General features: G+C 30.8%; 1 protein-coding gene across 1 annotated transcript in view; it reads left to right on the top strand.

The window, feature by feature from the left end:
* LOC135962820 (fibrillin-1) overlaps nt 1-19,195 on the top strand; it is a 30,481-nt gene extending 11,286 nt beyond the window's left edge. The window contains exons 3-8 of the mRNA XM_065514717.1: nt 3,929-4,408; nt 8,498-9,256; nt 16,724-16,864; nt 16,925-17,579; nt 18,620-18,850; nt 18,943-19,195. Coding sequence (XP_065370789.1) covers nt 3,929-4,408; nt 8,498-9,256; nt 16,724-16,864; nt 16,925-17,579; nt 18,620-18,850; nt 18,943-19,105 — 2,429 coding nt within the window. The 3' untranslated portion in view covers nt 19,106-19,195. The remainder of the gene's footprint in view (nt 1-3,928; nt 4,409-8,497; nt 9,257-16,723; nt 16,865-16,924; nt 17,580-18,619; nt 18,851-18,942) is intronic.
* The last annotated feature ends 7,635 nt before the right edge of the window (nt 19,196-26,830 follow it).

The raw sequence follows: 26,830 nt of genomic DNA, 5'->3' as shown, positions 1-26,830 counted from the left end.
ATGCAAGCTACTGACTGTAATTATAACCTTCACCTTCGTGAGAAGGGTATATATAGGTTTGTCATTCCGTTTATAATTTCTACATTTTTCATTTCATATAAAGTATATACATATGTATATTCTGGATCCTTATAGATAGCGGAGTCGATTAAGCCATGTCCGTATGTCTGTTGAAATCAACTTTCCGAAGCCCCCAAATAACTTACATACTCGATTCATACATCAATATCTCCGGAATTCTTCCGATTCGGTTGATATTTAAAATCGAGAAAATCGGTCCATAAATGGCTGAGATATAAGGAACCCAGATTTTTGACCTATTTTTTTACCTATATCTGGATTACTATGTCATTAATATAGACAATATGGATATCTAATGATAGATATTCCAAAGACCTTTGCAATGACGTATATAAGACCATAGTAAGTTGGACCTACAATGGGTCAAAATCGGAAAAAAATTTTTAACCCGATTTTTTTATTCACCAAAAGTTTTTTTTGCTAAATATTCAAAAAAAAATTTAAAAAAAAAATTAAAAACAACTTTGGAAAAAAAAACAAGTATAATACTAAGTAAAAGAGCAAAAACATTTTTCTTTTAAAATTTCAATAATTTATATTTTTGAGTGATTTTCGGAAGTGGGCTAAATATGGGAGTTATGACCAATTATGGACCGATCACCATGAAATTAGGTCGTGTAATTTATGTCTACATGAAAGTTAATTATGTTGAATTTTGTGTGTATACCAACATTTTTAAGCGATTTATGCACGTTAAAGTGATTTTCGGAAGCGGGTCTATATGGGAGCTATGACTAATTATGGACCGATCGTAACAAAATTTGGTGACATGAATTTTGTATATAAATATAATTTAAACATTTATGACCGATAAAGTCCAATTTCGGGAGGACATTTGTATGGGGGCTAGTTGAAATAATGAACCAATTTCAGCCAGTTTCAATAGGCTTGGTCCTTGAGCCGAAAAAATAATATGTACCAAATTTCATCGAAATATCTTCAAAATTGCGACCTGTACTCTGCGCACAAGGTTTACATGGACAGCCAGCCAGCCGACCAGAAAGTGATTCTAAAGGTAGGATCACACGATTGCCGCAATGCACCAATTATTGGTCTATTTTATAAGTCAATAGTATGATTTCACAACTTATTGGCTCATATGTCAAACCACAACAATATTGTGCTTATTTGGCCAAATCAAATGCAACCCTGGTGCGGCAATCATGTGAAGGCTTGATAGACAACATGTACCAATAAAAAAGGTTAAAAATACAGCAATATTTATTGTGTTCTAGTGCGGCAATCAAAGAAGACAAATAGCGCCAATATTCATTTTTGAAAATGAAATATTCTTTCTGTGAGCCACTCCCTGACCCACATACATACATCTTTTAACATTTCTTTATTAATTTTTTTTATACGACAATTAAGGCCGACGACCATTAACGTTAAAATGGAACTTTTAATTTTTTATAGCATTTAGTATGATAATGCGGATTTTTTATTTTTTGCATCAGCTTTACTTATAAAAAAGTTGTAAGCAGATAAAAACAAGTAAGGAGGTATGTTCGCCCAAGCTCGGGCGAACAATTTCTCTCGCCCAATTTCGGGAGAAAATTTGTATGGGTGCTAGGTAAAATAATGGACCGATTTCAGTCACTTTCAATAGGCTTCGTCGTCCTCGGGCCGAAAAAATGTATGTACCAAATTTTATCGCAATATCTTCAAAATTGCGACTTGTACTTTTCGCTTGTCATATGAACAGTAATTTCATTCAAATGAGAAAAGTGTTCAACAAACAGGTCAACAAGTATATATGGACTTAAAGAGGACACTTTGGCCTTTCTCCCGGTAGTAAAATTTGTTTAACCCCTTTTGACCCTAAGCACTTTTATTTCACTGAAATTCAAATTTGACTATATAGTACCTGTGAAAACATTTAATAACACAGCAGGTGTAAACGGTACAGTGAAAGTTAAAGACTATTATTCTACCAACATAACAAAAAAAAATCATCCAATTATCGATAATAGTTTGCGAGTAATGATAACTTGCTTCTGGTCAAATTTACAAAAATCACATTTTTTATAAAATGACATAAAATATTTGACTTTAACAGCATGCCACGCACACAATTGACAATATTTTTATCTAATTTTTTGGCTACCTTAGTTTCAATGTGTTTACTATTGAATGGCATTAAAACTTTTGAAATCAGAGTTAACAAAAAGTTGGACTTTTGGCAGATTTTTTTACATTTATGTAAACAAAACAAAATTTAACATCTAGCACAACAGCTGTTTCCCTGAGTTGTCCTAAACTAGGTTGCCACTAAATCGCTTTGCGGCAATTTACGACAATCAAATTTATATAAAATGAGGCAATCATGTGACTGCAAAGAATTTGATTGGGACAATTTCTTTATTGGGCCCCAATTCAGCACAATAAAAATTGTATTAAATTGGTACATTGTGGCAATCATGTGATCCTACCTTAAGTCGATCGGTATACTTTAAGGTGGGTGTTAGACTAATATTTTTGGGCGTTACAAACATCTGCACAAACGCATTATACCCTCCCCACTATGGTGGTGTAGGGTATAATAAATTTAAAATTATTATTCTGAAGTATAATTTGGTGAAGAGTATATAAGATTCGGCACAGCCGAATATAGCTCTCTTACTTTTTTCTGTTCAGTTGTTTAGATAAGTAAACTGTCAATTCACTTGTGTTTGTTGTGCGAAAAATACAACAAACCCAAAAGCAAAAACAACAACAGGCAACTTTTACAGTTCACTTATCTTTTAACAAAAACAAAGTACCTGTTGTTTTTATACATGTTGTATTTGTTGTAGTTCTGTCGTCACCTTGTATAAATTCTCCTTGATTTAACCATTTATTTTTTCAAACAGTTCATTGCTTGAGAACTTTTTATTGAAATCTAGAAGATATATTTATTTCAAACGTTTAAAAAATAATATTTAAATAGCAGCATTTTTTAAGAAATCAATAAAGCACTATTATTTACACAATTTTACAACATTCAATTGATTTCCTACACTTAATTTTGCAGTAGTTAGTTTTAGATACTAATGAAGAAAATGAGACCAATCCAATCAAATATGTTTTAAAGGTCATGTCTAATATACATACATATTCTGTTTTTGTCCTATAAACTTACTACATATGTTTTGTATACATACTTACTAACTAAAATTTATATCAAACCTAAAGTTAAGACTAAACTCAACATTTTATTTATAGTTTCTAAGAAGCTATTAACACAAAGACCAGTTATATCTTAATTTAATGTTTATTTTGTCACTTTTCAGTAAATTTATTACGATATTTATAATTATGATAAATAACTAGGCAAGTAAAAATTTAAAGTCGCTTTATTTTCTATATAATTAATAGATTAGTTATTGGAAAAAATTAAAGTAAATATTACCCCGGGAGTAGAAATAATTGTGGTATTCACACGGTCTACTATTTGGTCATATTTTCATAATGGTCATATTTCATGTTATGATAGTTTAAACAAACTTTTGTTGTGTTTCAAATAAAAAAGGTCTAAACTAATAAAACTTTTTTTGTTTAAAACACAACAACAACTATTATAATATATTAGGACATTATGACAATATGACCAAATAGTAAACCGTGTGAATACCCCAAATATATAAACGAAGAACGTTTACGAGGCTTGTCTAAAAAAATTTTAAATATATTGGGAAAATAAATTCAATATATTTTAAATAATTTTTTTTGTTTGTTTGCTTTTTTTGATTTATTTTAGTTTAAACTATCTGAAAATTGGTTAACTTTGTCGTTAAATTAATTTAACTGGACTTTGTGTTAATGGTGTAAATCATTAATCAATTCAATTTTGTTAATTTTGTAATAGATGATATTTGCGGAAAATTTCCATTATGCGAACAAATTTGCGAAAATACCAAGGAATCATATGTCTGTAAATGCCATTCGGGATTTAAACTAAACGACAATATGGTGACTTGTACACCAATAACAGATTTGGATAATACCAGTAATAAATTGGTGGCGTTGAGCGTGACGGACATTACAAACAATGTCACAAATCATAATGAAGTGAATGATGATAAAGACAATACGGAAATCGAAGACGATGTCGATGCCGATGCCGATGATGATATAAACGATGAAATAGCGTGCCCTCAAGGATTTAAAATTGATCCATTACGATCATCACAGTGTGTAGATGTAAATGAATGTTTGCTAAAATTACACGAATGTAAAAGTCATCAAACATGTGTCAACACTATAGGCGGATTTCATTGTGTTAATACGAATTTAAATACATGCGAATTTGGATTTGCATATAATAAAGAAACTAAAAAATGCGAAGGTAATATAAATATAATTTAAATCAATTGTAGAGTAAGTTCGGGTAATGTGGTATACCTATTTTTTATTTGACTATAATTTTTAGAATCTTAATTCGATTGGAACAGTTATCAGCTGGTGTTCTACTACAAGTGTTAGGTTTATATCCATGAAAGTAAAAAAGTCTTTTATGTTCAAGTTTTAGAGAAATTTGGGAAAATGAGAAAAATCCCATAAACAATCCATTGAACAAATTGGCAGGTAATGTTAATATTGTATGCTAAACAACTTAACCGATGCATAGTATTTTAATTTGTAAATGAGTTGCGTATTATTTAAATCATCTTCAATGGCTTCGGTTAAAGTTGGCGGCTGACCAAGCTTAGCAGAAGCTCCTCAATACATTCTTCGCTTTGTATTAGACATTGAATGACTGATGCGAAAAAATGTCCATTTGTTGTTTCTAATAGCTCAGATAGCGTTCTTCAAATCTTCCGCTGCCCATTTTCATACTTCACATTTCTTTGGCATATTATATGCTTGATATTTTTTAGCTATACCACATTAGCCGACCACGTGGTTCGTTGAAATTATTATAAAATTAAACATATACACTAAATATTCTATATTGTTGCATGTGTTATTCAATAGCAAAATATTCCTACTCGACTTTAAAATTAAATTAATGAAGTTTAAAACACGTGATTTTAGAAAAAAAATAATTTTTAACAGATCACAAAAAAAAGTCTACCACAAGATAATGCTGATTTTTTACATCAGACTATTTCCATGACCTGCAAAAATTAAGTACACTCACCCAATGTTAATTTTCTGAGATCATAATACTCTTAAGCTTGGTACCGCTACTCCTATGCACTTAGTTTTAGAGAAAAGCAGCTATACCACATTACCCGAACTTACTCTACTAGTTCATTTTGGTTTTTCAAACGACCCACCTTAATGTATATTAAAAATGTCCTTAACAAATAGATTTGCTATGGATGGGTTATATGATGGTATTTTTTTGATTTCTTAAAAAAATTATAGTTATGTAAATAATATTTTTGTTAACGTTTTAAATAAATCTTATCTTCTAGAGACCGTAATTGAGGAGTATGTACATTAGAGTGCTCAAAGATTGTGTGGAAGAAAAAAATTTCAAGGTCCCGCCCACTAGAATTGCTCTATGTATTGTAGAAACATGTTGTGTAAAATATTAGGACAACGTTAACTTGTGCCGCAAACCCGCTGAAGTTTTGATTTTGCATTTACAAGGGCAAACAATTTTTTCAGTTTCTGTAAAAATTTTGCCATTAAGTAATTACTTTTTCACTCTAATTTAAAAGAATCGTAATGTGTACGTAATTTTCATTCTAATGAGATATAAAGACAAAAATTGGTAAAAAAATGTTAAAGTTATTAAAATTTCCCCAGGGCATTAGAACAAGAAATGTAGGAATAAAATTAACATATTTTGAGAAATATTAAGAAAAAACTTATTTTTACTTAAAATATATCCATATTTACTTGTATATGTATTTTTGTATTCGTAGGGTACCGTTAACCTAAAAAAAATATATTTTTTAACGGCAATTTCAAAACTCCATTTTCAAATTTTTAAAAATTTTGTTAAACAAATTTCAAAATTTTTTGATCATAAGATTGGGATTTATTGAGAATATAATAGGGAATAAAAATTTGTAAAAATGATGGCAATACCTCTTATAGTTTTTCCGTAACTGCGATTTAAATTTTGCAATTTTCGAGAAAAACTAAACTAATTTTGTGACCATATTTTGGCGAATGAGCCCAATTTCCTTACTGTTATGAATTTTAAGTAAAACCTATTCAGGATATTATAGTCCATGTAATTTTAAATATAGTCTGAACGTTTTACCACAGTTCAAAGGTCAAAGGTACAATTTTTCAATATTTGGAATATCTCATGGAATGATAGCGAAATGGTATATACTTTTGGACCGATTTTGATGAAACTGTCCTAATATTCACGACTCGGCGGTTTTGAATTATTAGGACATTATGACAATATGACATGATTGAGACCTTGTGAATTAACCAAATATATATTATTTTGTGTTTTGTTTAAGCTTTGATATTTTTATAAATAAATATATAGTTTTATTTGTATAACTATTAAGGGTTAATTTTAAGTATTGTGCTGTTATTGTAAATACAAGACTTTGTGTTATATTTTTCTCAAGTTTCATCAAAATCGTCCCAAAAGTATATAACATTTCGCTATCCATGAGATATTCCAAATATGGAAAAAATTTGACCTTTGACCTTTTTCCAATTTTAGTGAAACATTTGAAAGTAGTGTATATACATATATGGAGTTTTAAAAAAATTAACTTTTTTTGGTCATACCTGCGAATAGATCCTATCGGTATCCTACGAAGACAAAAACTCATATACAATTAAATATGAATATATTTTAAGTAAAAACAAGTAAGAGTGCTATATTCGGCTATGCCGAATCTTATATACCCTTCACCTTTGTTGTGGATGCATTATTATTTTTTATAATTAGTATATAGGTATGTATGTACATTGCCCACTTTCAGCGTACAGCATCCTAAATTTATCAAGAACACAAAAAACAACAACAACGCCAAACGAAACAGAACACCAAAAGAAAAAACAAAATACGCAAGGCAATGAAACCAACACACATCCAAACATACGTTTAATTGTATAAAAAACAACAACAACGCCAAAAGAAACAAAACACAAATGAAAAACAAAATACGCAAAGCATGCACATTCAAACATACGATTTGTTGATTTTTTGTCAAAAAAACCAACACACTACCAAACAAACGTTTAGTTGTATAAAAAACAACAACAACGCCAAAAGAAACAAAACACAAAAAAAAAACAAAATACGCAAAGCTTGCACATCCAACCATACGTTTTGTTGTTTTTTTGTCAAAGCATGCAATACATTGTGTTTTTTGATGAAATTTTCAGAGGTTGTCTCGGATTTTTGCTCATATCTCCGTTATTTATGGACGGATTTTGCTGATTTTAAATAGCAAAATTCTCGAAAGTATGTCTGACAGAATTGTTGAAGATTTGGATCCCGGAGATATCTGGGGCCTTCAGAAAATTGATTTCAACAGACAGACAGACAGACGGACAGACAGACAGACAGACAGACAGACAGACAGACAGACAGACGGACATGGCTTAATCGACTCCGCTATCTATAAGGATCCAGAATATATATACTTTATAGGGTCGGAAATGAAAAATGTAGAAATTACAAACGGAATGACAAACTTATATATACCCTTCTCACGAAGGTGAAGGGTATAATAAGCATTTATTTCAATATTGGGGGAATTTTTAATAACTTTGAAATTTTTTAACATTTCGTTTCTTTTAAATTAAATGGAAAGAGTAATTATTTAATGGCAAAATTTTTACAAAAACTAAAAAAAATGCATTTTTTGCCTTTGTTAATACACCTAAAAACTTCAGCGGGCTTGCGGCACGTTATCCTATCATCATAGTATTTTACACAACATATTGGTATATTACATATGTATTGGAGCACTCGAATGTACATGTTATGTGTTAAGTTTTAAATTTACTTTTATGTTAATTAATGGAAAGCACCAACACTTTTATTAATTATTTTCTAATTTAGTGACATATGACATCTTCCCATAATTTTATCTATTTATAAGTTTATTTATGCCGATACATTGAGTTCGAAATTGTAAAAGAAAGCTAAAATCTTTTTTTATCTAAAAGTCCATTTTAACAGCTTTAAATGTCACCTCGTTAAACTTGTTCTTGCATAAGTACGCCTTCCCTAAAGTAATATTTGGTCTGAATGTAGCTGTTCATTTCCTATACCCTTCACCATGAGTGGTCATTCCGTTTGTAATTTCCACATTTTTCATTTGCGACCCCATAAAGTATATATGTATGTATATTCTTGGATCGTTTTCATACAGTAAGGTTCTTTTTCAACAAACATATTTATCTTAAAGAATACTTGGTGAAGGGTATATCAGATTCGGCAAAGCCGAATATAGAACTCTTGCACTGTTTTTTTTTTTTATTAATTTATCTTTTGCAGAAGTTACAAACTATATTAAACGGACACCGATTCCTACTATTAAAAATGTGCCTATAAAACAGCATAGTGCGAAAAAGTGTGAAGATGGTTTTCAGTGGAAAAACGATGGTTGCATGGACATAAACGAATGTGAAATTGACGATACGGCATGCGATAGTAATCAAGTTTGTAGGAATGTTGAAGGAGGTTATCATTGCGACTGCAAACCTGGTTTCAATTTGGACACAACAACAAATGCCTGCGTCGATATAAATGAGTGTTCCATAAATAATCATAACTGTCTGCCTACGCAACGGTGTGATAATACCCTTGGCAGTTACGTATGTACCCGCTTACAAAGCTGTGGCACTGGCTACACTTTAAATGCGGACAGTAGCACCTGTGACGATAATGATGAATGTGCGTTAAACACGCACAATTGCAAAGAAGGCTGGGAATGTTATAATACCAAAGGTTCATTCCGTTGTTATCCCAAGCCCACTACAACCACTACCACCACTACTACAACTAGTACGACCACAACAACACAACGACCTTCAACTACACACTCGTATAGTCAATACTACCCTCCTCCACCCTATTACAAATACCGAAATAGTACATCGTACTATACCGCCAATAATGTTCCAGCTTATGTTTCGCATCAAACCTCTAGTCGCCAATCTTATGAGAGTAATGCGCCACCATCATCTTACCATCATCGAGGATATATACCGTGTGAGACAGGATTGCAGAGAAATAATGTTGGGGTTTGTGTCGGTATGTTTACTCTTCATAAACTGAATCACTCCTATCGTGAAAAACATGTGAAATTTATGTTCCCATGAAATATCCATTTCCCTCGAAGGGAAAATTGCTATCGTGATATTCCCCTAAACTTTTCATTCACAATAGTTGATTTTGTTCGTAGCAGCTGTTTATTGTTTACAAAATTTCATCAAAAAATTTCACAACATGGGGAATTTTTCACGTGAACAAAGTTTATGAATGGGAAATGGGAACATATTTCATGTGAAATATTGATTCGCGTAGGGGTGAATAATTTACTTGTTTGTCAGATGAAATGAAGTTATTTAAAATAACACTTATACTATTTGTTAGACAGAAATTACAGAAAAGCATTCCTGTACTTCAATTTGTTTGAGTCTTCAATTAGGCTGTACCGTCTAGTACATATTATCTGGATATCTCTCACTTTTATTCGGAATAAAAAAAATAAAAAACCTTTTGCGTTTATACAATAAATTTTGGTTGCATATCTTTTTTGCTGCCAGTGCGTGACCCCTAAAATTTGGTCACATCGGGTCTCAATTTTTTTAAAAATCTATTTATGATGCGACTGAGCTGAAATATAAAATACTAGCTGACCCGGTGCGCTTCGCCACCCCAATTAGAAGAAAGAAATAGTACTATCAAGTCTCACTTTGTGAATCTAATTGTAAATGTCTAATTTCATATTTCTGGGTCCATTATTATAGAAAATGCAAAATGTGTTCCTAATTTTAAATTTTTATGTTTATTATTATAAAATATTCAAAAAGTACCATTGCAATAAGGAAATAGTACCATTGATTATCAATTTTAAATTCGCATTCACTAAACCATAACCCGTCAAGCTTGAATTTTAGATTTGTATATCATTTCCTATATTATCAACTAATTTTGTTTCTATAATACTTAAGATTTAATAAATTATCACAAAACCGAAACCGATCGGTTTTTAATTTTTTAAAACCGAAACCGCGGTTTTGAAATTCTTCGATTTTTTGGAAAGTCTAGGTCCATTATTATAGGAAATTCAAAAAAGTACCATTAGAATATATAAAAAGTACCAAAAATCCCCCACTTGTGGTTTCCCACTCACTCGGGTCCATATAAGCTTAATTTCATGGCTTTAGGTTCATTGGTGTAGAAATTACAAAAAGTACCATTCGAATAAAGAAAAAGTACCAAAAATTCTCCCCTAGAATTCTAACTCACTTAGGACCATGTATGCTTAATTTAATGTTTTTAAGTCCATTGCTATAGAAAATTAAAAAAAAGTACCATTAGAATAAACAAAAGGTACCATGAGGTATCCGCTTGAATTTTCAATCACTTATGACCATATACGCTTAATTTCATATTTCTAGGTCCATTATGTTATAGAAAATTCAAAAAGTACCATTAAAATATAGAAAAAGTACCAAAAAGCACCCACTTGTAGTTGCTCACCCACTCGGGTCCGTATAACCTTTATTTAATGTTTTTAGGTTCACTGGTGAAGAAATTACAAAAAGTACCATTTGAATAAAGAATAAGTACCAAAAATTCTCCCCCTAGACTTCTCACTCACTTAGGACCATATATGTTAAATTTCGTGTTTCTAAGTCCATTGTTATAGAAAATTCAAAAAGTACCATTATAATATAGAAAAAGTACTAAAAAGTATACACTTGTGGTTTTCCAGTCACTCGGGTTCATATAAGCTTTATTTCATGATTCTAGGCTCATTGGCGAAGAAATTACAAAAAGTACCATTCGAATAAAGAAAAAGTACCAAAAATTCTCCCCTTAGAATTCTCACTCACATAGGACCATATATGTTTAATTTCATGTTTATAAGTCCATTGTTATAGAAAATTCAAAAAAGTACCATTAGAATATAGAAAAAGTACCAAAAAGCAGCCACTTGCGGATTCCCACTCACTCTGGTCCATATAACCTTTATTTTATATTTCAAGGTTCATTGGTGAAGAAATTACAAAAAGTACCATTCGAATAAAGAAAAAGTACCAAAAAGTCTCCCCTAGAATTCTAACTCACTTAGGACCATGTATGCTTAATTTCATGTTTTTAAGTCCATTGATATAGAAAATTAAAAAAAAGTACCATTAGAATAAACAAAAGGTACCATGAGGTATCCGCTTGAATTTTCAATCACTTAGGACCATATACGCTTAATTTCATATTTAGGTCCATTATATTATAGAAAATTCAAAAAGTACCATTAGAATATAGAAAAAGTACCAAAAAGCACCCACTTGTAGTTTCCCACTCACTCGGTTCCATATAAGCTTTATTTCATGTTTCTAGGTTCATTGGTGAAGAAATTACAAAAAGTACCAATCGAATAAAGAAAAAGTACCACAAAGTCTCCCCATAGAATTCTCACTTACTTAGGACCATATATGCTTAATTTCATGTCTCTAAGTCCATTGTTATAGAAAATTCAAAAAAGTAATATTAGAATAAACAAAAAGTACCAAAAAGTCTCCCCCTAGAATTCTCACTCACTTAGGACCATATATGCTTAACTTCATATTTCTATGTCCATTATTACAGAAAATTCAAAAAGTACCATTCGAATATAGAAAAAGTACCAAAAAGCAGTCACTTGTAGATTCCCACTCACTCCGGTCTTAATTTCATGTTTTTAGGTTCATTGGTGAAGAAATTACAAAAAGTACCATTCGAATAAAGAAAAAGTACCAAAAAGTCTCCCCCTAGAATTCTCACTCACTTAGGACCATATATGCTTAATTTCATGTCTCTAAGTCCATTGTTATAGAAAATTCAAAAAAGTACCATTAGAATATAGAAAAAGGACCAAAAAGCCCACACTTGTGGTTTCCCACTCACTCGGTTCCATATAAGCTTTATTTCATGTTTCTAGGTTCATTGGTGAAGAAATTACAAAAAGTACCAATCGAATAAAGAAAAAGTACCAAAAAGTCTCCCCCTAGAATTATCACTTACTTAGGACCATATATGCTTAATTTCATGATTCTAAGTCCATAGTTATAGAAAATTCAAAAAAGTACCATTAGAATATAGAAAAAGTACCAAAAAACCCACACTTGTGGTTTTCCACTCACTCGGTTTATATATAAGCTTTATTTCATGTTTCTAGGTTCATTGGTGAAGAAATTAAAAAAAGTACCATTCCAATAAAGAAAAAGTACCAAAAAGTCTCCCGCTAGAATTCTCACTCACTTAGGACCATATATGTTTAATTTCATATTTCTAAGTCCATTATTATAGAAATTTCAAAAAAGTACCATTAGATGAACAAAAAAGTACCTATAGTACAGTTCACACATTTTGGTACCTAAATATTATCCCCTATTCCTAACACTAACTTCACTCAAATACATATCAGCTAACTTTAATGTCGATAACTGAAATTATTTAAAATTTTAAAAAAGTACCATTAGGAGAAAAGTACCAATTTCCCTTTTCTTACTTGAACACCCCTCAAGTTTGAAATTTAAAAATATTCCATTTTGCCAAAATTGTTTATGCTATAGGCATGTATCAAAATATTAAAATCTGTGTTAATGTGCCCAAGAATAAATATGTTTTAAAAAAAGTACCAAACTGTTTACCCGGATTTGGCCCAATATACACCTTGGTACTCGAGTTCCAAATAACACGGTGTTAGTTAATTTTTGTATGAATCCAGGAACCAACGTTAAAAAAAATTATCAAAATTGGCTTAATAATTTCAAATATAATGTATTTTCCCGATTTTATCCCCTTTTTGGTACCTTTTTTATCCCCATTGAGGTGGTACAATTTCATTCAAATAAATTTCTGTAACGTGGTGGGAGCTCATAATAAAATAATCGTATGTCTATGTCAAATTATAGAAAAACATATTTTATGAAAAAGTACCAAAAATTAACACAATTTTTATCCCTTAAAGGTTCGAATTTCCAAAAAGTACCAAACTTATATTTTTTATTTTTTGTTAATTAAAGAATACGATTTAAAATTTGTTTCTATGTTTATTGGTTTAAAAGATACATAGGGTGCAAAAAAAGTACCAAAATATAGTTTTTACCCGTTTTCTCCCCTAAAAGTTTCGAATTTCCAAAAAGTACGAAACACCTGTCAGCTTATTTTTTAAATGGAGTAACATGCTATTTTAAGTTTTTTTTTATCTTTATTAGTTTTGAAGATATAAGGTTACCGAATTTACCCGTTTTTACCCTTTTTTACCCCCTAAACGTTCGAATTTCCAAAAATCCCTTCTTATCGGATCGTTTCGGGGAGGGAGGAACCCACAGTTAAAATTTCGTGATTCTAGCTTCAGCCGTTTGGGCTGTGCGATGATGAATCAGTCAGTCAGTCAGTCAGTCAGTCAGTCAGTCAGTCAGTAACGTTACTCTTTTATATATATAGATGAATAGTCCTTGAGCAGGTCTACAAAAAAACGCTTATCTATTTAAGTTTAAGTGATATTTATTTTTATATGATATTTATGTTATACTAAATTATCAATCCTCAAGTCATAATGTTTTCAACAATATCAAATACTTATATAAAATGCCTTTACTTACTCCTCAGAAATTCCACAAACCTTGCCTCCTTTGAAAAATTTGTACGTTTTTTCATAGTTTGGATAGGTCTGAGGGGTGTTATGTCCGCTAAAGTGAGCCAAATTTTTCTTTACACGCTTTTGCATTAAGTTATCTTTCATATAAAAATTCTATATAGTCTCGAAAAAAATACGGCCCTTTTTACAAGTTCCAACTTTGGATGCGTATAACTTTTTATAGGGAAGAGATAACTGTTACCAAGTTTCTTTTATGTTATTTAGAATTTTATCGCCAATATAGCTGATATTTTAATATAATATATATATAAAAAACCATAAAAAGATCGAGCAAAATTAAAAAAATAAATCAATAAACCTGAATATCTCTTCAACTAATAAAGACGTGTAAGCGTATTTTATGTAGATCTTCTCAAGGACTATTTATATTTAAAATGGATTTTTAGCGTTTTTTTTTTAAAAATTTGAGACCCGAGGTGACCAAATTTGAGGGGCTACACACTGGCCCCCATTAGCGCTAGGAAGCTGAACAAACGTAAGTCGACTCGAAAACACCTCAGCTCAAACCATGTGAAATTATATAAATTATAATAAATCAGTTGATATTCAACTAAGTTACTGGCTTATAAGTGCATAAAGGTACGGTTTTGGAGGTAAAATATCCGTCATTTCTGTTGTTTCAATGATTAGTTTGCTTATAGTGCATTTACACTTGTAATTTTCAAACTAGTTTATGATCATAAGCTACTTTCATAAACCATACCGTTTACATCAGCATTTTGATCAGTTAAGTGGTTTATTTTTAATTTAAAACTAAATTTAATAAAAATATGGACGAAAAAACGTTGCTGCACGTACCTATATACTATGTACATATAAACATACCTTTTATTTTCGTTGTCCATATTATATAAAAAACACTTTTTAATAAATTTTTAAAACTTTTTCATACAGTTTGGCAAACTGTGTTTTTATTTTTGAGCAAATGTCAAATGTTACCAGCGTTGCCAGAAAAATGTTGAAAAACAGAGTTGCATTAGCAAAAACTCGTTGTTTGTAACTAGTTTATCTCAAAAGCTAGTTACAAACCTGTTTTTGTTTTGTATGGATAAACAAGTTTCTCAAACGAGTCGTAATTCAGCTCTGGGTGGAGAAAGAGCTCGCGCGTCATTGTCATTATCGCTTAAGGGCAATCAGGCCGTCCCTTTTTCGCTGCCTTCGAGAGTTTTGCGGCTCACTCTCGCATTGGATAATGTTTGGCGTCGTCTAACTGTACCGCGTTACAGTTTCTCGAAGTTTGCATTGTCCACATGCAATCGTTTTTGGTTTTCATAACCTAACTTTTTAATAAATGATTTAAAGTTCCAGCTTCCTATATGAAGATATAGGTCGACTGGGAACTAAAATCAACGTGGGATAACCTGGCAATTTGAGAGTTTTTCAACTCCGCCAACCAAATTTAAAATTCTAAAAAAAAAAAAAGTTTCTCAAACTAGTTTATCACCATAAACAACTTATAACAAGTTTATGGCGTAGGTGTAAATGCACTATTACTTTTTTAAACACACTTATATGTATATAACATTTTCTATAGAAAATACTGTTGTGGACAATAACAAATATACATTATGGAACTAATGTGAAAGAGTGATTGGTGTAAATTAGGCCGACTCACAGCAAAAAGTACTTTTGTTTGGTGATTTGGGTCTAGTAATAACCGGTCGTGAACGGTTCCTTCCAAATGATACCCGATAAAATATGGGATATTCCATAATTAATATAGAGATATTCCATAATTTATACGATTTTTTATGAAATTGTTTATTATTTTGAAAGCAAATTGAAATAATTAATGATGTACTTGATATAAGAACTAGTTTGTTAATTTTTTTCAAGTACGCGTGTTATCGGACATTCCATCTCGTCAATATCAGTTTCAAACATGGTCAATATGGGTATCAAAATGTTTGATTTCACAAAAATATAAATTTTCATAGATATCCCACTCAGCGACAAAAAAGCTCTTAAAGAAAAAGACCTAAGCTTTATTTTCAGCAAAAAACAAAAGTAATAAAAAATAGATTTTGCAAAAAAAAACCTCAAAAATTGTATGTCTTGAGTTACAAAACATTTTGATAGATATCCCACTCGCATCTCATTCAGTGACAAAAAAGCTCTTAAAGGAAAAGACCTAAGCTTTCTTTTGACAACAAAAAATTTAAAAAGCAAATAAAGTCAAAAATGTTATGTTTTGAGTTACAAAACCTTTATTTTGATAGATATCCAACTCGAATCCCACTAAGCGACCAAAAAGGTATTCAAGGAAAAGATCTAAGATTTCTTTTGAGAAAAAACCGGCCCATTTTGAAAAGTCAAAAAAGTTTTTTGATTTTGGAAAAAAACTAATTTTTTTAATTTTAAACTATTAAACTATTTGGGACACATAAGCACAATAGGTAATAAGTTACATGGAAGAGAAAAAACACCTGTTTGGCTAAAATATCAAATTTTGACCCCCTTTAACTCAGAAGGTTCTTGACCGATCTAGTTGAAAAATTGAGCCTGAATCCAATAGTACTAACCCGATCGGACAACACGTGAAATCCCCCTTATATATCATTGAATGAAAATGGGGCTTAATATAGAAAAAAATGCTGCTTTTGCCGGCATAATTTTTTCGCAAATTTAAAAATAGTTATAGCGCGCTCAAAATTTACTTTCTGCAGCTCACGAACGATTATCACTAGACACAAAATATTTTGGGAGTCATCCTAAAACAAACAACCATAGGGTAATAAAATAACATATTTTCTCGCCATTCGAAGTGAATCAGTCTAATGTACATTGTACATATTTTGTTTTATTTTTAATTTACAATGTAAATTTTACATACATATTTTGTCTAGACATTAATGAATGTTCACAGCACAATAATCCATGTGGTTCACACCAGCGTTGCATAAATACGAATGGATCGTACCGCTGTCAAAATCGACTGAAGTGTCAGGCCGGCTATAAATCGAATCCGACAGGCACCGAATGTGTAGGTGGGTTGTAATCATATGCAAATTATTAAAATTTTATTGTTAATTTACTTATAATTGTAGATATCGATGAATGTGAAACTGGAGAACACAACTGTGTGGACAACCAGATTTGTCGCAATCGCAATGGAGGCTTTGTATGCTCATGTCCTCCGGGTCACCATTTGACACATTTGTCAAATGGTGAATCACGATGTGTTGATATAAATGAGTGCGATCAGAAAGGTCTGTCATTATGTCCGGCCAACGCTCAATGTATCAACACAATTGGTTCATATTTCTGTGAATGTAAATCAGGCTTTCAGAAAAGCAAAGAAAACGAACGCATTTGTTTAGATGTGGATGAGTGCAATGAATTTCCGGGATTATGTCATCAAAAATGTGTAAACTTTTTTGGCGGCTATCGTTGTACCTGCAATAATGGCTATGAATTAGGACCGGATAATAGAACTTGCATTGATGTCGATGAGTGCGAGGTGCAACAGTCGCATAAACTATGTATGGGCTTTTGCGACAATGTCCCCGGATCGTATGAGTGTTCGTGTCCTCGTGGTTACACGTTGGCCAGTGATCGCAACACTTGTTTGGATATCGATGAATGTGCTACGGGAGAGTTTTGTACGGGCCGTAACGATGTATGCACGAATAAACGCGGTGGTTACAAATGTACAGTAATTCACTGTCCGTTTGGGTATATAAACGATCCCGAACAAAAAACGTAAGTACTAGGGTATTCATTCGATTAATGACCGTTCGACCTACCGTAGACCCATCATATATAAAATACGAAAAAAAGATCGATCAAAATTAAAAAAAAAAAATTAAACCTAAATATCGCTTGAACTAAAAGAGATAACCTACAGATATAAACATATTTTTTGTAGACCTTCTCAAGGAATATCTATATTTAAAATTTCAGCTTATTCGGATCATAAATTGATTTTTGGCGATTTTGTTTTAAATGTGTGGCTTTAAGGGTCCACCCACTGATCCCAATTCCGAACACCTCAGCCGACTAAATAATACAGCACAACATAGAAGTGTTGTGCTGTATCAAAAAATAGTAAAAACAAAAATTTTTCTTCCTATTTTTAGCAAAAAAAGTTTACAAAACAGCTATTTTTTGGGAAAAAATGTTAACAAAATTTATTTGGCGGACATATATAGCTACATATATAGCTACATATATTATTGCCGTATAAAGTTAAGCGGTATCACCAAGTCTGAATTAGCTGTTTGCAAAAAATTTATGACACCATTTTTTGAGGGCCCACTGATTTTCAGAATCTTTGGGGGCCCATAAAATGGACAAACTCACCAAAATGGACAAACTGAGTGTAGGGTTTTACTACCCTTTGGTAGTAAAGTCGAACGTATACTGTCATGATCGTGTGTTTTTTGCAGAGTTATTTCCGAGTTATAGGCATTTCAAAATTGAAATTTTAAAATTTTGCCATACCTAGGTCCGATTTTTTAAAAATATAGGGCGTACTTTTGGACCGAATGAATTCGAATTTTCAAGACCTAGCCGAGCGCTTTGAGCCGCCCTGGATCATTTGTAGGGCCAACTTGAATACTACTGGGTAGAAATGCCAGATTGATTCTGACCCACTGTGCAATAAGGACAGCTTTTCAGATGAAGGTTGAAGAAATATTTGACAAAATTTTTTTTTTAGTTTTGGGAAATTAGATTTAATTTAAAATTACAGTTTTATTGAAAGTTTAAAGATATTTAAACAGAATCTAATATAATTTTAGCCGCTGCCGTCTAACAAATAATATGTGTGAAGGAGAGGATTGTTTTAATAAACCATCGGCTTATACTTACAATTTTATAACATTTGTGTCAAAGATGATGGTGCCGCCTGAGGGCAGAACCTTTTTCAGCTTAAAAGGACCAGCCTGGTACGATGACATTGAATTCGATATGAAAATCGTTAAAATCCAAGCAGCTGCCAATATCGAAAAAGCCACAAATAATCATTTTGGGTAAAAAAAAGTTTATTACTCTTATCAATATTTTAAATATTTATATATGCATGTATGTATGCTTATCTTTTTTTATGCTTTATCTTTTTCAGAACAATAAAGGGTCATCACGAAGTGCACTTGAGTCTAAAGCGATCGTTAGAAGGACCACAAGAAATTGAAATCGACTTAACAATGACTGTATTTACTAGAGGTTTGCCTCGCGGCAAAAGTGTAGCTAAAGTTTTTATTATAGTCTCACAATATACATTTTAAACATTTGATTATATTTGTAAATTATTTCTTTAAAATGTTTATTATATGAATCCCCCATCTTTGGTAAATAAACCATTTTTTTATACCAAATATTTTGTCTTGACTCACTCACATTATTGTTGGAAATTCTAAAAAGTACCAATACCAATGGACAGAAGAACAAGAAACAGTATTTTGCATGATTTTTTCGACAAAAAACTGAAAAAAAAATAAAACAATTTCATCCCGAATTATATACTTATTATGTGAAAAAAATGTGCTAACAAAATTAAATTATATCAAATAGTGTTATGATTTTGAAAAAACATTTATGAAACTCATAAGAAATTTTATTTTTTCATAAAATTAAAACGAAATAAATTTAAAAAATGTTTTTTTTGCCATGTTTTACCAATAAATTAAATAAAATAACTCAATGTTGTATGTTAACCCACAAACGCACAACAGATCATGTTGCTCCATCTGTTTTTATGGGTGGTGTAAATATTAAGGAATCAGAAGCTCTTGATGTTCTAGGCATGAGTATTCAGTGCGATGTCCGCTGGACAAAACACATTTTTCGAGTGTCGAAAGAAGCATTCAAGTGCCTTGGTTTTCTAAAACGATGTAAGAAATACTTCACTCCATCTGATCTCCTTACTATTTACACCACTTATATCCGACCTAAAATGGAATACAACTCTCATGTGTGGGCCGGTGCTTCGAAGTCTATTTTGGAGTTACTCGACCGCGTACAGGAGAGGGCGAAGATGCTTATCGGTGACAGTAGGGTATCCAGCTCTATTGACTCACTGGAACAACGTCGCAATGTGGGTTGTGTTTCACTGTTCTACCGATACTACAATGGTATGTGCTCTGCTGAAATTAGGGAACGTGTTCCCGAAACCCGTAGATCTTTACGCAACACACGCTCTTCGGAAAGGGCACATCAATTCGTTGTCGACTGGACAGTAGATCGCACAACACATTACAGGGAAAATTCGTTCTTTAGCCGTACTGTCCGTATGTGGAATAAGCTTCCTCCTGAAGTATTTCCTGTCACTTTCAATATAGGAAAATTCAAATCAAATGTCCACAAACACTACTCCCTCTATCCTCCCTCCCATAACCTATTTTCCTAGTTCCAACACAATGCTTTGCATGAGTAGGGGTCATCCCCTGAGTGCTGGTCCAAAAAAAAAAAAATTAAAAACATTTTAATTGAAGATATAAACTATATTAATTATTTAAATTAATAAAAAAAATATATTTTATTAAATTACTACAAGTATTTATTAGAAGTCGATTAAGCCATGTCCGCCTGTCTGTCTGTTGAAATCAATTTTCTGAAGACCCCAGATATCTTCGGGATCCAAATCTTTAATAATTCTGTCAGACATGCTTTCGAGAAGTTTCCTATTTAAAATCAGCAAAATCGGCAAAATGGATTACTAAGTCATTAATATAGACAATAAGGATATCTAATGATAGATATTGAAAAGGCCTTTGCAACGACGTATATAAGACCATAGTAAGTCAATAAAAAGTAAGTACAATGGGTCAAAATCGGAAAAAAATATTTTTTAACCCGAAATAAATTTTAAATTTAAATTCGGCACAGTCGAATATAGCTCTCTTACTTGTTTTTTCCACAGTCAGCTCGAGATTTACTTTTAGTTTCCAGTAATTCTAATACTGAAGATGATAACTTTGATGCTGATAATCAGGGAAAAAAAAATATGCAAATGCATGTTTTTCCTGGTGAGTCTAATGGGCACATTGATAAGATATTTACACGTTTCAGAACTATTTAAGAATTTTGGCATCGATTTGTTAGTGCATATTTTTGCATATTTTACCCTTAAATGCATATTTTTGAATATATTGATTTTAACAGCATATTTATGTCATATTTTTGCGTTTTTAGAGCATATTTTACTGTTTAATAGCATATGTTGACTTTATCAAAAACAAATTTTGTCTTACTTATTTTTCGCTGTTGTGTTACAGGTTTTTACTTCTTTGTTTAAAATTCAAAATTGAAAAATAGATGTTTTTTTTTTAATATAAAATAAGCACTATTTTAATAATAATTTATTGCAATAACAACCTTAATTGAAAAAGTGACTTTATATTTATATAAAACTAGCTGTCCCGGCAAACGTTGTTCTTCCATAGCTCACACAAAGTTTGAAGACTTCCACTATAATAGTACTAAAGATATGCATTAATAAATTTTTACTTTGTATGGGAGGTGCCATGCCCATTGGTCAATTGTGAATCTAAACCATCCAGGGACCCACTCAAACACACACAACAAATTTCATAGAAATTGGCCCAGCCGTTAAGAACGAGTTTAGTTACTAACACACGTACAGCAGAATTATATATGTATATAAAGATAAAGATATCATCAAAAAATATCTCTCAAAGCCTTTTCATAACTTAAGTTCCTATTGTTTTTATGTTGTATTTATTTTTTGTTATACTTGTTTTAATTCTTGTTATTTTTGTTTATTTTATGTTATTTTACATTTTTAGAAATTTTTTGTTAAAAAATTATGTAAAAGTTTGTTTTTTTAAGAGCATTTTTTTTTAAATTTTAAGAGCATATTTTAAAGTTTTTACTGCATATTTAAAGCGCTTAAAACGCTTTTTTTAGAGCATATTTCCGGTTGCCCTGGTAATAATGATAACTTTGCAGGTGATACTTATTATGATGATAGTGATAAAGAGTCTGTTAATAATGATTGTAGTTATGATAATAATTGGTGTTGATATTTTTTATACTATATGAATAATTTTTTTACTTTTGTGAAATTTTTTTAAAAAATGTTGTCTACTTTTTATATTTAGTAAGCATAAACTTTAAAAAAAAAGAAAAAGATCTAACATTATTGCCTGATTTAAGCGCTTTGCGTGCGATTCAACCCACTGTGCGACGGTCATTATTCGACAATTAAGGGTGCTCAAGCACCCTAAATTATTAAGGCTCTAATTTTGTAAATCACGTCACCAAAGTGATGTTTATGTGCAAAGCAAAAACAACATTTCACACATTTTAAAAATTTGTTTTTGTTTTGTGTACACAATTTTCAAATTATGAAAGGCAAATCAACGCTTGATTTTTGTGCGTTTGTTTGGTTCACAATTTGTACATAAAACAAAAACAAATTTTTGAAATGTGTGAATTGTTGTTTTTGCTTTGCACATAAATATCACTTTGGTGACGTGATTTACAAAATTAGGGCCTAAGAATTAATTGATCTTTCAAACTGCAATGTTAGTTTTTTTCATTTTCATAAAAATTTTAAAAGTTATAAAACCTTATTTACAAAATTTATGGAAAAATTTCGAAAAATTGTAATGTAGGGCACCTTAATGAGCCAATTCATTACAAAAACTAAAAATGTTTGCACACAAAAATAAAGCATGGACATTTTTCTTTTAAACTGTGCACAGTGGTTTCCCTTATATGAACAAGCGGTCAATAATCAATATCTCCAAAACTAAAAAAGATAGGGTCTTCAAAATTTGTCACCTCATAGCATGACCGAAGAACATAAAGTTTGCAAATTTTTAAGAAAAAATATTAACAACTGTAACCACAGTAGCCCTTTGATCTTTAAAGGGTTAATTGGCTTTTAGATTTGTTTTATGAATTTTTGAAATAAAATATTTCAGTATGAAAATTCGTTTGTTTTAAACAATTTAAGTAAATTTTTATTCCATTTTAATTCATTTGAATTATACACTGGAAAAAAAAAAACTAAATTAAAAAGTTATATAATTAATAAGTAAGGTAAAATAAGACATTAATATACATATATCAAATATTAATCAAATTTAAAACTCCTTGACTTAAACTACTTGTTTTCTTTGTTGGTAAGTTTGTCCTCCAGAAATAAATGGATCTGAACATAAAACAGGCTATTTAAAAGTTCAGTATTTGTAGCATTGCACGAAATTTTTCGGGTATGTTGCAATCTAAACTGTTTTATATGCTTATTTTTCGCTTCAGCTGCTTCCTCCGATAATTCACCTATTGACACTACTACATGCTTGCTTACTTCAGCTCCATGGATCAGATTTTTATGTACCGATGCAAAAATAAGACGGTGCATAGAGGGATTTTGGAGTCAAAAAGACAATTTTTCAAACACTTAATTTCAACATTAAAATGATGCAATTATGTAGAGAAATGTTTATATATGAAATGTACACTTATAGTTTTAAGAAAAAATTTATTTTATTTTTAGAAAATTGAACTAAAGTCCATGCAAGGGTGTTAAGCAAAAATTTACTTATATTTTCACGCAATTCAGTGGTATAATTTTCCTAATAATACCATTTACCTTTAACATATTTGAAAAATATAACATTTCAACATCAATAATAAAAAATTATGGGGAAACCATAAACCGTTAAGAAGATATGCCCAAATCTGTAAGACTCTAATTATTATTGTATTTTTGATTTTCCATGGAGAAAAAAATGTAGCCCCACTTTCCCCCAAGCTCTTTTTTTAATAAAATGAAAGGTGGGAGTGTCTTGTTTCGATTAAAAAAAAGAATAGTTTTCGGAGCAGGGTGAAAACTTAACATTTTTTGTCGAATAATAAACGAATATATTGGATATAAACAATTTTATGCGAAAAAATCAATTTGTATTGTATGGGCAGTGGGCGTGGACTTTTTTGATAAAATTTAATTTTTTTTTTAATTTAGTCCATATAATTCTCGGTGCCAAATTTCAATGCTCTACGACCACCCCTTATAATTTTTGCTCAAAAATGTATTGCATTTGGATTGCATGGGCGGTATGCGGTGGGCATGGCCGATTTTAATAACACTTAGCATACGTTCTTCTTTTGTTTCAGAAAATATATGTACCAAATTTCTAGACTTTCACTTTAATAGGAAAAATTTTATGCGAACAAATCTATTTGGATTGTATGGGCAGTGTTTCTTAGTTTGGTCCATATAATTATCTGTGCCAAATTTTAGAGCTCTACAACCACTCCTTATAATTTTTGAAAAAATATGTATGAAGCCATCCCTGGGGCGGGTTAGCATATTACAGTTTACACGCCCATCCGCAAATTTCCGCAACTAACTTCAGCACTTTTATTATCTAAAGAATCAGATTAATACAATGAAAAAGAAACCTATGGGGGAATCTTGGGGGAACACAACTAAAACTTTAAGTAAACATAAAGAAGTTTTACAAAAAAAGTAACAAACATATAGGTTAATTAAAACATTAATTTCACAAGAATTACAACACAAGTTAGTTTTTATTATTTTCTAAACATAAAATAAATACCTTTAACTTCAAAATCCATTGAAAATAATTTAATTTTGTAGACTACAGCAATTGCAAGACCGTTTTGAAGTGCACTTTTGCTTTGAATTATTCTTCCAGCGTTCAGCTGCGCTTTGCAAATGAATATTTGCTCATGCTTTCAATTTTATTTTTAAAAAGTCCCGTTAGATTTCCAGTAAAAACCGGTTTGCCATTAAAAAGATTGGATATTTAAGAGACAATATTTTTGCATTTTGTCTAAATATTTTGTGATCGTTTTATTTATTTTTGGCCTATGGGCGGAACCACTGTGCTGTGTCCTCAAAAGTAGTGAAAATCGTGGGTCTTGACAAAGTTATGAAGAAAACTCAAGAAAAGGCAGACAAACCCGATTTTTGGCAAAAACTCGACTTGAGCGACCACTACCTCTTCCGAAAAATCTGAAAAAATTTACAAAAATACTCTACCCTATAAGCTTTCAAATTATGCTTGAGCCCCAACAAAAAATTTTTTTGGGACACCCTACTATACACTTCTGAGTAATGCAGACGCTATATGGTAGCCATTGAAAAGTATACTTTTTATACTATTTAAAAATATGATATTCAGTTAAAATATTTATTTTATAAATAACCTTTTTTTCTGATTTTTGTAAAGAAAAAAGAAAAATCAAAATTTGACAGCTTATGTTAAAACTTAACAGCTTAGCCACAAAGCTTAACATTCGTTGCGAAATAAATGTTCAGACACTAATCCACGTAAACAATTGCAAACATACACATTTTATATATAATTACGAAGTTTGAAATAAAGTTCCGTTTTTCTGCCGAAGAAGAACTATATTATGTTTAGAAATAAAAATTTAACCAGTTTAAATTATTATTTAAACAGGTTGAATACAATTATTCGGAAAGCTTGATTCACCCTGAGTAATTTTCACCTATACTACATTTCAGTTGGAGCAAAGATTTAGAAGATTTGCCTACTATAAAATAGAACCCAATGTGCAATTTCAAGAAAATTTATATAAATCTGTAATTTCTGAACGTACTAAATACCAATTTTAATAAAATTTCACATGGCTATAGAAGAGATAGATCTTGTTTTGAAATTTAATATATCGAATCTACTAATTGACGTATACAAGAAAACAAACAAGTAGCAGTAATTAGCTGGCCGTTTTCATAAGCATTCCCTATGCAGTTAGAAAATATATGATAAAACAACTAGATTCAGTAAATTTTCTAAATGTTGTTGATTTTGAAGGCTTTAATTTGAGTACACTAATATATTAGGAAATTATTTTTTTCTTTTCTAAAATGCTCAATAATTCAAAAATGTATCAAATAGTTTTTGTAAAATTAAAGCAAACAATTTTTCCATTAAAAAATTAAAAAAAATACTTTTTAAAAATAACAAAACTGCAATATTTTTTTGAATTTGTCTGTAACAAACATATTAAGCCTTAATAATTAAGGCATACAACTCAGGTTTAAACATTTGAATTCTTCAACTGAAAGTTGAAATTTATGTACATAATATGTGTAATATTAAGAAAATATTAAAGATTTGAATCCCCTTTTAGCTAAAAAACTGTCGAGAGAAAGTAAACAAAAATTAAATTTATTATGAATGGATCAAATTGTTCCTAATATTTGCAATCCTATTAAAATTTTGATAAAAATATATAATAAAATCATTATTTATTAACGAAAGTCAATGAAATTTTCAGCGTTTTTTAAGTTTGTCATTCTAAATAACAAGGTGTATAAAAACTTGTCAAAAGGTCAAAGGGAATCCCGCAATTCCTAAAAATTCGAGCAAAAATCCCAAAAATTTTATTTTTTACAATTTTGCCCATAGGGTTCACATTTCCTTTGGGACTGGGAAAATACTTTAAGGATAAATAGAGAACACATCAGGGTTTTCAAAGCTGCTTTCCGTTTTCTGATCACTGCTTTGGGATTTAAGAACATGTGGCCCAAAGTTGAAATTTTGATAAAAAATAAGTCAATTTCTAAAGGGCGTAGGGCCGACATGTTCCAAAAATAGGACATGTTTTTTATACCAAAATGTTCTCCGTAAAGAAACTTTATAGAAAAACATAAAATTTGTATAACGTCTTAAAGAAAGTTTGTTTTTTAATAAAAAATAATTAAGTCAACTTTTTGTCAAAAAACAGCAAAAATATACATTTTTTTGAATTTTTAAATTGAAAATCGGTTATTTTTGGATTCGTAATCGATATTGCTCTGAAATTTTGTTATTGATAATTTAGTTGTCTAACTAACAAAAAAATTTCGAGTCAATTCGGTCCAAAAGTGCGCCCTATATTTTTAAAAATGCGGACCAAGGTATGGCAAAATTTTAAAATTTCAATTTTGAAATGCTTATAACTAGGAAATTATAAGAGATAAATAGCACAAGCAAGACTCAGCCGAG

The sequence above is a fragment of the Calliphora vicina genome, chromosome X (genome assembly GCF_958450345.1).
Source record: "Calliphora vicina chromosome X, idCalVici1.1, whole genome shotgun sequence".
In the NCBI taxonomy this organism is placed as follows: Eukaryota; Metazoa; Arthropoda; class Insecta; order Diptera; family Calliphoridae; genus Calliphora; species Calliphora vicina.
This window is presented reverse-complemented; position numbering and strand designations above follow the sequence as displayed.